At 38.1% G+C, this 13,383-nt stretch overlaps 1 protein-coding gene across 4 annotated transcripts in view; it reads left to right on the forward strand.

Annotated features, from left to right (window-relative positions):
* Positions 1–5,684, forward strand: part of VTI1A (vesicle transport through interaction with t-SNAREs 1A) — a 349,350-nt gene extending 343,666 nt beyond the window's left edge. For 2 of the 4 annotated variants that reach the window (XM_030568804.1, XM_030568805.1), the window contains one exon: positions 3,761–5,684. In XM_030568804.1, the coding sequence (XP_030424664.1) occupies positions 3,761–3,854 (94 nt within the window). In that variant the 3' untranslated portion in view covers positions 3,855–5,684. The remainder of the gene's footprint in view (positions 1–3,760) is intronic. The other 2 variants (XM_030568806.1, XM_030568807.1) reach the window with 1 other exon arrangement.
* The last annotated feature ends 7,699 nt before the right edge of the window (positions 5,685–13,383 follow it).

Below are 13,383 nucleotides of genomic sequence, written 5' to 3' on the forward strand. Positions count from 1 at the left end.
TTTGAGCAGGGGATTGGATGCCATGACTATCTGAGGTCTCTTTCAGCCCTGATATTCTATGAAACAACAGAAGTTAGCTACTCACTCACTCAAATATGCAGATCTATAGCAATGGATTCAGCCCATGAGCTATATCAAGTAAATGGTTAATTCATCTAGTATAACAGCACTGTGATTCATAATGTAAACTTGAGGAATCCTTGATGTTTCAGTCACACATTCCTCTTAATTTGGCCATGCATTCTTTTAAAACTATAGTGCGCTAACTTAATAAAATGCAGCATGCAAATGCACAAGTTTTTGCCTTCAGGCATTTTAGGCATGGATGTTTCAGTGGGTGTCTTCTTTCAAGTGTATGTTCTTTCTTAAATTATTTACCCTGTAAACATGCTTTGCATTTTCAAAGAAGGCTCTGGGCGCCTCATTCAGTAGATTTAGTTGCGTGTAAGGTAATAGAGATAAAAGTTAGCATATCAGTTTTGCGATGCTAACTTATTAGCCTTTTGGGTTTTTGCAGCAGATGTTGAGCCCCATTTTCCCCCCTTCGGTAGTATCGTTCCCTCCCCCACTTTAAATTCCTTCCTGTGTTGCCTACAGCAATACCCACTGGCAGTGTCTGGCTGTGACAGTACAATAGGCGCCTCTACAGATGGGTCCTGCCAATGCCAACCATTGTTCTGCTACTGTGAGCTGGCATGACTACGTGGTATCACTCAAACCCCCCTTTCCACTTGATTTTTTCTTTACTCTGAAGGACTACCCTTGCCTATTGACTCTGAAACGTGCTGCCGCCCAGAAGTTGTGTTCTCAGTCTGAGCCACAATGACCGGAATCAGACTTCAGCATGTTCCCTGTTCTCTAACCCCTTTGCAGTGTTGTCCTGCTGCTGCAACACCTCTTCATCCATTTTCTTTGCAGCCCTGTCCTCCTGGTACTCTGCGTTTGGTTTAATTTTACTCATGCATTTGAAAGTAAAACAGTAGAACCCGGCATTTATATATATATATATATATATATATATATATATATATATATATATATTATATATATATATATATATATATATATATATATATATATATATACTCTTTAACTGTAGACTTGGCTAGTAAAACTATATAATGCTTCAGTGGAGGAGTCTTTTGATAACATCCATCCTATTTTATGATTAAATTGTTCCTTTTAACTTTTTTTTTTTCCTGCACCGGGCAGACTAATTCAGATTCCTAGAAATTGAACTTTGATATGTATTTCCTGGACTCACACTTAAGCTGAACCTTTAATTAGCAGATTGATACAGGTGGCTGCATGTATAGCTCAGTGTCCTTGTGAGGAGGATTTTAGAGATGTGGGTGCAGATTAGGTAATCTTGCAATCAGGTGTGCAGCTGGAGAATTAGCAATAAGACTTTTGGAAGGATCATTTTATTTTATAATGTTTCAGCCTGAAATGATGAAACACAATTAACTAGGCCAGATACAAGTAGATGATTTAAGCATTCAGTATGTTATGTATGCATTTGCCTAACTATGCGTTAGATTAAGCAAGTTTCACCCCCAGTTAATCCTTTGTAAATTAGCATTATGGATGCCTTGGAGCCGTCATCCCACAAATAAAATGGTTGTCAACCCAGCTGTACTGGATATTACTTAAGGCGGAATTTTTTAAGAGTTTTCATGCTTTTAATCTATTTCACTGCTGAGTTTCAATTTTGCTGCATTTCTTTTCAAGACTGATGAGGGTGACTGAGTAAATACATATTCTGGTTTTCATGCATCCACTTGGGTAAATCATCTGTTATCAGGTGTTTTGGAGAGAATGTCACACCACCATAAAGGGAAGCCCTGCGTTCAGGTGTTACATTGAACTGCAAACCAGGGAGAACCAAAAGCCCTTAATTAGCTTTATTTTGTTAGACTGTTACACTTTTTTTGAGTGAGAATTCCTCCCGCCCCCCCCACCTCATCACCCCTTTGACAGAGTAAATATTGCCTGTTAAGTTTGAATTAGCTGTCATTGCAAAAGAATTAATGCTGTGGTTGAGCCTTTCTAGTGAGGAAGGGAAAAATAAACGAGACAGATCTTAGTTCAGCTTGAAGTGATAAATGAGGACAAAGCAGGCCATTCATCTCCTGCTAGGAAAGTGGACACAAGCACTAAAGCAGTTTTGCGGAAGATGTGTCAGCAAATGTGATCATTTTGTAACCTGTCAGGAGGATAGAGAGCTAGTCCTTTTAGAGTGTCACAGGGGAGTGTGTTTGTCTGATGTGACAGTTTTCATCCATCCATTTGCTTTTTTTTTTTTTTTTTTTTTTTTTTAAGTGGGAGTGAGTAAGGAGGGAGCTGAAGTTGATTAAACTTGCATCCTTATATATTTATACTTTACTTTATGTGTATCCACTCAGGCTCGAACAAAAACCATTTAGCAAGGAAAACTCCGCTCCACTCTCTGGACTCTCCACTTACCAAGTACATTAAATACTCTTACTTTAACAAACTGCATCGCCACCTCCTTTCAAATTTGGGAACTAGCCTGAGTTTAACATATCACAAAGCATGCTGTACTCTTCTTAGTGCATGTTTGTTCTTTGGTTGGTTGGACACTTGTTTTCTTTTTGCAGTTGACCCAGCAAAAGAAACTAAAATAAACAGGGTGGTTGGGGTTTTCACCCCTTTTGCTATTTAGATCCGATTCCGATGATGTGTTACATCTAAGTATGTGTTGCAAAAGTTCCTGCTGCATGAAGGGCTTCTGGAAATATTGTGCTGCTGTGGAAAGGGGAGACGATGATATGAAATATTTAAAATCCAAGCCTTATGCCAGATGGATCCAAATTATAGTTTCCATCGTTAAACCTACATATGAATATATGTATGTGTGTGTGTGTATATGTATGTATGTGTGTGTGTGTATATGTATGTACGTGTGTGTGTATGTGTGTATGTGTATATAAATTGAGCGGTTAATTTCAAGGAGAATCTGAAGTGATGCAATTTCTGTTTTTACAAGAGGGGTTGTTCCCAACAAATGGTTGAATGATATTAGGTGTTTGTTCTTTTGGCATCTTTTTTATTATTACTGATTTCCATCTTTTTACTACATGGTAAATGTAACATTTGCCTATTACCGTAAGTGAATGTATGCTACAGAGACAAATGAGGCTTTTATAACATAAGCTTCACAGTTTGACGCTTGCTTCTTTATATCATCCTTTTCTTCAAAACTATCTTTTATTCTTTTCCCTTGGTATTTTGGTACAAGTAAGTACCTCACTGAGGTGTGTTTCCTTGGAATCTTGCACCTTAATGGCAAAATCCCCTGAAAATTAGCAAATTGTTCAGGAAACAAGAGAGAGAGAAAAAGAAACATCACAAAGGTTACATACTGGTTTAAGAGTCATCAGAGTATTTTTTATTACAGACCACCCTGCCCTGCTTGGATTATATCACGATTTATTATTTAATTGTTTAAACAAGTTAAAAATGAATTGTAACGTGCTGTGTGATCTGATTATTAATTTGTTAAGATTAAGAATTGGTTCTAACAGCTGCATCAGGAAATACTTCAAAATCTTAGAACTTGAGAGAGAATATTAAAAGCAGTCCAGAATATGCAGTAGTCTTTATAGGTGCTTAGCTGAAGTTGTGGGCAAATCTTTTATCTCCAAGAAACAGGTCTGAGGCAGGTCCACCTTTTTATTGTTTTACAAATATTCTGCCATTTTATGTATTTTTTCTTTTTCTTTTCTGTTTTTTTCAGGATCATCCAAAACCGGATTTTGATAGTTATCTTGGCAATCATCATCTTCTTCACCATCCTGATGGCTATTTATTTTTCTGTCAAGAGACACTGATATCTTGGTTCTTCACTAAACAGCAACAAACTGCTTGTTCTGAGTAATTAAGACAAAGTGGTCGCATGAATCACACTCTCGCACTGACAGAATCTCCCTGTCTTTGCCACTATTCAACTCAGGTGCAAGTAGCGTAAAAATGTCTTGTATTATTGACTGCATGTGGATTTCATTTTTTCCTTGTTTTTTCCCCTTAAAATGAATGTTTTTGGAATCTTCGTATATGGGTTTTTATATAAAAAACATAACTAAGAAGAATTAATGTGTGTCAGATTCCACACCAGGTTATTCATTTGTAAGTTACAAGAGTTGGGGGGTGGAGGGTGAAGTGTCTCCACCCTTTTCTTCTGTTGTGTTGGGTGTATAAATATCTAGCAGTATCTGATCTTCTGTGACATCAAAGAATATGAGTAAAGCAGAGACCAAATGATATAGAAAGTGAACCTGTCCCATGTGAGCCATTCCTGTTCATAAGTGTCCATAATAAATGTTAAGTAGTTAATTTTAAAAAAGATATCACCTCATGTCAGAGGGTCTTTAATACCTGATGTGAAACTACTATATTTGGCACAATTTTGCCCGGAAACTTCCTTTATTATTAGAAACATTCCCATTTTCACCAAGTCCCAGCTATGATATGTGCATTACTTGCCCATCATTTAATAGTGACCATGTTACATAGTACTGAGTCAGCTTTGCATCATTTCAATGCTAAGATATATTCTGGTAAAAAAAAAAAAACAACCAGTGGTCTATTTTAAAGATGTGTAAAAATACTTATCTGTTATTTTCCAACTGCAAAGAGATCCTAGATCAATATTTCAGTAACAAATACAATTGGATTACATTAAATGCAAACAAAATTAAGGATTTTAAGAATGAGTATGAAAATGAGTTCATGTGCAGAAAACATTTTTAATGAATTGAATCCAAACTTATCACTGACTTTTTAAATAGAACGTTTGAAAATGTTAATTTATACTAACAAATATTCGCTGATATATTGTATAAAAGCTTGATCTAATGGGAGATTAGTGTGTAAATGGGATCTGTTTTTCTGTCCTGTTGGCTGTGTATCTTCTGCAGAGGCATCTAGTTCATTTTGTTTATAAACGTGTCTAGCAAAGGTAGTTTCCTGGTAATGCAGTAAAAGATTTTGCATAATCATTTCTTAACTCATTATATGTAATCCATTACAAAGCTTATGAATCTAGAGAGTTTGTGAGCCCTTGAACCTAAGCCATAAAATATTTTAGGAGGAGATTTTCAAAGGAACAAAGGGAAGTTAGCTACCCTTTGGAAGTTAATGGGAGTAGAATTCCTAACTTCCTTTTGTGTCTTTGGAAACTCAGAGATTCTGCCTTTGGACACATCTGTGAAGATGCCATGGATTCCCATGTTATCCATGCTAAAACAGCTGAGAGCAGAATTTGGCCCTAAACATGTTGACTGTCTTTTCTACATAGAAACAAATAACTTGGTTAAAATGTCTTTGATTTTACCAACAGAAAGCACAGTAATGAAATGAATGATAGAAAGATTCACCAGAGAAATACTTACTGAACAGATGAAGGCATGCATGCATTCAAATAAATCATTTAGTGCTGTGTGAGTAGAACGTCAGCCTTTATCTTCCAGTAATGGTGTGGAACTAAGTTCGTGTGACGTAGGACATGGACAGGGAGCGAAGGGGAAAACTTTCCAGCATTAATGGGTATTTATTCAAGGAGGTGGGCGGTGCATATTTCCATAAATCTTTTATCTGAATAACAAACTACTGTAAATCTAAAACAAGCAAAAGAAAATATTAAACTCCTTCCGCTTACTGGACATTCCTGGTATTGTTTCAGTGGTTATTGTGGCGGGAATCTATTCAAAGCTACTTAAATGAGGCCTGTGACTGGGGTGTGCACTCCACTTAGGTACCTGCTGATGTCACCAAAAATGCTTAGTGGTAATTGGATCCCCTGTCCTCAGTATAAATTTGGAGTTTGGCATCTCATCAGTTGCATCCATTGGGAGAGGAACAAGGGACAAAGAAAACACCAGACTAGCTTTACTCCAAATGAGCCTGACTTAACTGCACCTTTCATGCCACTATCTCATTCATACGGCCCCTACACCTGCTTAACGGTGTAAATATAAAATAATGCACAAAGGTCTTGGGATCAGTACATTTTGGTCCCCGAAATAATGTCCCACTGGTCATTTTTACATTTTTGCCTGCTCTTGACTTGATTTTTGTAACTTGGATTAGGAGTGTAGTTGGAACTAGTCAGCTGCACAGTGGGTTGGTCCTACAATACGTGAGAAGCAAAATACCCACCGATAGAGTAACACCCTCCCTCTCTCTCCCAAGGTTCAGACTTCCCCTGAACCACGTTTGTCACCTCTTTAGTGGATCTATGATTGAATCTAAGCACTTACAAATGTAAATCTCAGAGAGTAAAATGTTCATAATGTTTCAAGTCTTCGTCGAAAATGACAGATTAAAACTCACACATGCTGCCGTGGGTAAAATTCATACTCACTAAACAGTACCGCTAGCGGAATCAATAATCTAAGTCTGCACTGATCCAAAATCAAAAGCAATTTAATTAAAGACGCTTAAGTTTTAAAGAGTTTTAAACGCTATACGTTTTGGGAAAAATACCAGAAAATGTAGCATGACTGACGTCAGTTCCCATCTCTGGGATGGAAGGCCATTTGCTATTCTGTTTAAGGCAGGCTGGATTGTCTTATTTTGGAGCCAGCTTGGTGGGGGGTTTTCTTTGCTGCTGCTTCAGAGCACTGAGCTTCAAAGGCTGAAATTAATGGTGAACAAAATTGTGCGGCTCTGACCATCCCATGCGGGGCAAACCCATTGAGGGTTATCATTAAGTAAAGAAATAAAGGGGGGAAAAAAACCTGCCAGTTCCAAAAAAAAAAAAAAACCTCATCAGATAATGACCTCTGTGATTGGGTTTTCATTACCAAACAGCATCCAGAGATTGTGTGCCCCATAGAAAAAAAAAAAAGGAAAGAAAGAAAGAAATAGCAACCCTCTCTCTCTCTCTCTCTCTCTCTTTTTTTTTTTTTGCACATCTTTTCTTTAAACCTGTCAGATCATTTCAGTATTTCAAATCCGAGGAAAACAGCCTGCCTGCTGCTGTATTTGAAGTTGTAATGGTGTCAAAAAGTCACGACTGACTGACAGCCGTCAGTCCCAGAGGAGCTCATTAAATCATAAAAACTTGACAAGGAAATAATTGAGCATCACTGGCAACTTGGCGCCTGTTTAGACGTTTTTATTTTCTTTCATTATTAGTCCCCACCATTACGTTCATTAACAAATTGCATTAAACAACTGTTAAGGGCTAATGATTTGTTTATCGCTTTTTTTTTATTATTATTATTATTATTTAAACATTAGCTGCATCATGTGGTACCTCAGCAGCCTCATGCTATCATCTGACTGAATATTTTTCCACTCAGAGCTCTGGGTACTGTTGGAATATGAAATAGATTATTCATTACTCTCCTCTTTGCCACTGATTTGGTTTCATGTAGCGTCTTCCACAGAGAAAGATGAAAACTTGTCAAAAATAGGTTATATCTTATTCTAAGGGCAACAATAGCAGCAGGTACAGGCACACTTTAATATTTAATTAAGGTTGACGTTAACCCCTTTAAATGACTTTAGCTGTGAGTTATATTCAAGTTCAGAAGAGAAAAATAATTGTACTTAATTTTCAACCTGTACAGCAGGCATTTCATCTTGGAGTTACTAGCAAATCTATAGAATAATTTTAAATAATGAAATTTCCCGTCATAAGTATTTGTCCACTTTTTTTGACATAGTCGCAAATTAACCACTTTTGTACACACCCAAATACAAATAATTCTTGTCCTTTTTTTGTTTTGAAATGCACCATTCAAATTTCCTTCAGGGGAAGGAGCTATACAGGAATTACCAATAAGGAAATTGTTGGCTCTGGTCATGACTTACATGGTTGCGATTCTAGCCCGTTGGCAGCCTATAAGCTGCTTGGAGATTTTTTTTATTGAACATGCAGTTTGAAGAATTTGGGTTCAAGAAGCTAAAAATTAATGTTACTTTTTAGAGGAAAAATATTTATTTTTATTTGTGTGCGTAGTTTCAGTTTTTGATTGTAAAAAATCCTATTATGGTAGGAAGAACATTCAAACTTTATAAATATATGTATGATTTCAGGATGGTAAAATGTATCACTTGAAATAGTCAAAAGCAAAATACATGTTATGCTTTCTTTGGTTTATAATAGCTCATCTTTGTTCTTTTCTTATTCTATACATTTGAATGCACTGTGTGGTTAGAGATATGCTATGGTATTTGTAATGCATCCCTGTACAGGTGTTGTCACCGAGATGGTGATATGAGAAGTGGTGGTACATCATGAGATATCGCCCTGTAAAGCCATTCTATTCAGCGAAGTTAGTCTGGCACTTTGCACTAACTCAGATAATCATTTGTCATCTCCTTAGTCACATGAGGCTAGGGAAACACCACATGAATATTTTACCACCAAGTCACTGGCTTTTGGTCATGATTACAAGCCCTACAGTGCTGTATCTCTTCCACCACCAATAGGCATCTTTGATGCTGTTCCAAGGACTCTCCGTGTGTGTTCATGTGAATATAAACTTATGTGACGTAAGTGCATATGCAACATATATGCACATGCTTAGACTAAACGTAGCAGGACACAAACACGCACGTAGCAGGAGAACAACTTTATCATCCTGAAGTGCTGTATTTTATTTGTCACACATAAATAATTAAGGCTTCTACAGGGGGAAAAAAACCATATACTGTGATACAGTGAACTTGTGCACTCAGTCATTCCCTTCATCCAAACAACTGCCTTTGGCGTGAATAACAGCTTGTCTGATATGAAGCACTGTATTGATCTGTTGCTCAAGAAAGTCCACTGATATTTCCTTGGACTTTTCCTGGAGGTATGGCCATAAAAGCTCAGCAATGTTGGGATCCGCTGCTTCTATCTCCATCTCTTCCCCAATGACTTCAGTAGGGGACAGATCCAGAGAGAGCAGTCAACTCTCAATCTGTGCTGCTCGCTCTCTCGCTCTCTCTCACACCATTATCTTTTTCTGTTTGAAAAACTGTTTAGGAATCAAAGTCAATGTCATATTGCAGGACCACAGAAGTATCCATAGGTGGAAGGGCATCTCTGGAAAACTTTGTGGTAGTCCACTTTGCCCAGAGCACCTACATTGTATTAACCTCTGACTGTACAGCCATTGTGCTGATATTGCCTCTACTACAGTGTAAACCGCAAATGTGAACTCCTATGTCGTCAGCAAGAGGTTCCCCTTCACCACCCATCCTTCTCTCCCCGTTTTCAGCTCTATAAAGATTGACTTGGTTTAATTCTGAGGTCCTGCATGGGGTAGCATGAGTTCTAACCAGACTTTTGTAATCTTTGCTTTCTCATTCCAAGAGATTCAGGTACTTATGAACCTCCATGATTAGCTGGATACCCACTGTACATACAGGGATGTTAGGAAGGGGAATGTTTATATATTTAAAATAAAAAAGTGTCTTCATAACAATTTCAAAAAGCCTAGCTAAAAACAGTATGGGGCAGGGCGGGAAGAGGTTTTTCACTGCTTTTTTGTAAGCCAGAGGTTCATGTCACAAGCCCTGCTTCTGCATGTCAACGGTGTGCTGAGTGCTATTGTAACTACCTTTGCTTTGGCCCAAGTAGAAGCCTTGCTATTTTGTTGGCTTCCGCCATTCAGCCCCTTCACCTGTTCAATCATTCTTTTGTCTGGTAAAAGTCAGTATGACCGCTGAATGGATTAATTAAACTTTGTGACTGTCTCCACAGCGAACAACGTAATAGCAATACAAGTGCACTCAGGCTGTATTTGTTGCCTTTTTTGTTCGTTTTTAGGGATTCTTTGTACTGAGAGAGCCTGTAGAAGCCCCATTGAGGGATTGAACTCTGCTGTGCTAGGTACTGTCCACACACACACACATCAGTATGACACTCCATTGCCCTACACCTTTAAGTGATTGTAAAATGTCTCCATTCTGATCTGGTAGCATTTGATACCCACTTTGCACAAGTATACCTGGTTATGTGAGGTGTAGGCAGTGGAGAATCAGCCATATATTACTGAGATAATTATAGTCTTACCTAACAGCCAGGTAAAGAGTGTATGCAACAATTTCAGAGTGCTCTGAGAGAGAACAAAGGCTCATTTTGAAGGTGGGTGTCTCCCACTCAAGTGCACCTTCAATACTCACTTGGGGTACAGCATGTGATGCAAATGCTGAGAAGAGTGTGCCCATGAAAACTTTGTACCTCTTCTGCACCTGTGCGTCTCTTCAAAGTTGAACTTGCTTATTTTACTTAGCAATATTTATTTTTGCAATATTTACTGTGGTGAATGCCATAAAATGAGAACGTTAAAGCAAGAAATGGTGCCATAAGCAAATGAAGACCATTCCCTGCAGTGGAAAAGCAGAACTCTCTATGGGGAGGGAGCAAAATTTTTAAAGGGGTCCAAGTCCCATTTTCAAAAACCAGTTAGGTGCTTTTTTTTTTAGAAATATTCTAGAAAAACCTACCTTCAGGTAGTCAGATGATTGGACCCGGTCATCCACATTTTCAGGAGTGCCTTCTGATTTTGGGTTCAGACAACCCAACTTGACATTCCATGGACCTGATTTCTAAAGATGAACGCTTGTCTTGTACCCATTACCTTAGGTTGCACTGCAGCTTCTCAGTGCCTCTGAAAATCAGGACCTAGGTATCTCATGTTGGGCAGCCAAAATTAATGGACACTTTTGAAAATTTGGATTATGATATACCTGACCTGTATACGAAATGGATTGTGTCTACTGCTAGTGCCAAGAGAGACTCTGACATTCTAGTTCTCACTCTGCCACTGACATATTGTGTGACCATGGGCACGTCACAAAGCCCACTCTTTGCCTCAGTTTATCCATCTGTTATTATAGTACTTATCTACCTCACAGGGATATTCTGAAGCTTAACATGTTTGTAAAGTGTGTTGGGATCCTTGGATGAAATGTGCTGTATAAGTGCAAAGTATATCTATTCTACGTTATTACACATAAGATGGTCTTGCTTGGTATAAGTATCAAACAAGAACTGGCAAAAGCCTAATGGATTCCATTCTACTGGGTTTTTTTAACAGATTTTTTTGTATTGAAAAAATCTGGAGACTCGAAAATAGATATTCTTTTTTAGCGTGTATGTTGTTTCCTCTTTCTTGAAGTACTTTGATAAATGGTTTGAAACTTGTCTGCTCTGCCTATAGTTTCTTAGAGCCTCTCTGGAAACTCAAGAGTTAATTGTCACAGATATCTCTACACCAGGCAGAGGAACCAACAGGGTTGTTTTTCCTCTGTTCTAGCAAAGGAAACACACTAGTGTTTCACGCACACATGGCATCAGAACTCTACTCCTGCCCTGAAAATATCCCACAATTAGGGTAACATTCTTTCCCTGTGCAGAGAACCTCAGCACAAACCCCTTGCAGCACTTAAATCCCAGTGAAGATGTCAAAACAGGGCCTAAGTGTCACTGTAAGTAGGCATTATGTTGGTCCTCTGGATGGGATGAATGTTCCCCTTAAAGAGGAGACCTAAAATAGAGAATGTGACAAATTAGCACAGGAATGGTTCAGTTGTTTGTTCCTCTTTTGATACAGCCAAACCTTGACATACTTTCTCCCATTAAGGTCTATAGGAGTTTTGACTGGGCAAAACAGCACACGGATTTTCATGATCTGATCTGATAAATTCTAAATTTTGGACTATCGCTTAAATTGTCCTTCCCCTTGCCACTGCTACAGAGGAAACCAGATCTGCTGAAAGGTATTTTCATAGATACCAAGACCGGACGGGACCATTGTGATCATGTAATCTGACGACCTGTTTAACACAGGCCAGAGAACACCCCCAAAATACATTGTAAATGATGGAGTCAACGATTTGGACCTTTACACTGGCCATTGAGAGTGTGGGCGTATGTGCTTTTCTGAAACCTTCTGTACTATATTTTCGCTGTCCTTGCTACATCTGCTAAGAATATGAAATTCAGCTGTTGGTTAAGGTTACAGTGAGGTAAAAAGTAGCCAAGTTTACAAATTCATTTGTATTAACAGTATTGTTTACCTTGTACAGTGTCTTGTACTTGCCTTCAACAGATAGCTCTGTTTATCTCCAGCTTGATAAATATGAGGTGCCATGCTCTTGCCACCAAACATCAACTCCGGGCACCCTAAAGCTATACTAGGTATATAGGAAAACACAATGAAATATTGAAAGAGTTTCTGTTTACTTCAGTGCTGGAGATGAATAATGAAAGAGTAAAGTGAGGGTCACATTTTAGCTACAAGGCCATGAAGATGACTCCATTACCCTCAGTATTCTCAGGCCATGTTTGATTTACGCAGCCTTTATTTAATTTTTTAATAATATTTTGCATATTAAAATTTGTATCGGCAACCAGAAGAGAGCAGTATATACACAATACATGCCACAATAGAGAGGATTAGGAATCACTGGTTCAGTTATTTGGAGTTGGGAACAAAGGGTAAGGCATCCTTTCTCCTTTTTTACACTTTGTTTTAAAGGTCTCTAGTTATTCTGCTGCATTTGTCTGCCACAAAACACAGTGCATGAGCAGTACAGCTGGGTGTGATCTATTCTGATATAAAATTCAGATACATTTGCTGAGTCAGGTTGGGGATTTTTTGAATGGGACTTCTAGGTTCACATTAGCCAACCCAACCTTTTGTTTCCCTGGTCTAAATTAAAAAAAAAAGTCCACTCTTTCCCTAGACAGGTTCGGATTCCCTTTTACAGTTTTATCACACTGCTCCTCCAGAGAGAGTGAGAGAGAGAGAGAGAGAGTGTGTATGTACACATCTAAAATATCAACAGATTTTCAAAAGCCACTGGTGATCATAGATTCCTCAATTCTTGAGCTGCCTGACTCCAAACACCTTAAATATTTTCAGAAAGTGCCTTTTGAAAATCATGCACCTTTAAAGTGTGTCAATTAATTTACCCGGAATTTAATGTACCCAAATTTGTTTGTCATGTGTGAAAACCTTGGAAATACACACACGCTCACAGGCCAAATTTCCATGCCTTTGTGTAACTCCATTCAAGTCAGTGATAGTGAACTAGAGATATGATTTTGGTCTATAGTGTATGTGTATTCTATATTCTATGTGGGTAATACACACACACACACACACACACACCCCTAGGATGGCCAAGCACTTTGATTTACACTTCAGAGTCAGTAATTTGAATTAATGCTGCATATGTCACATTCTGTATGTAAGCTGTATAATGCCGTTAACTTTAATGTCTATTTTGTTAACGTTACCACCTACAAAATTATTTGACACAAATTCAAGTTTGCTGTAAAATGGTATAACTAATTATTTCATTGTATAATGGAAGATAGAGGAAGCCTATGGTTTGGCTTTGAAGTGTTCT

The sequence above is a fragment of the Gopherus evgoodei genome, chromosome 7 (assembly GCF_007399415.2).
Source record: "Gopherus evgoodei ecotype Sinaloan lineage chromosome 7, rGopEvg1_v1.p, whole genome shotgun sequence".
Lineage (NCBI taxonomy): Eukaryota > Metazoa > Chordata > Testudines > Testudinidae > Gopherus > Gopherus evgoodei.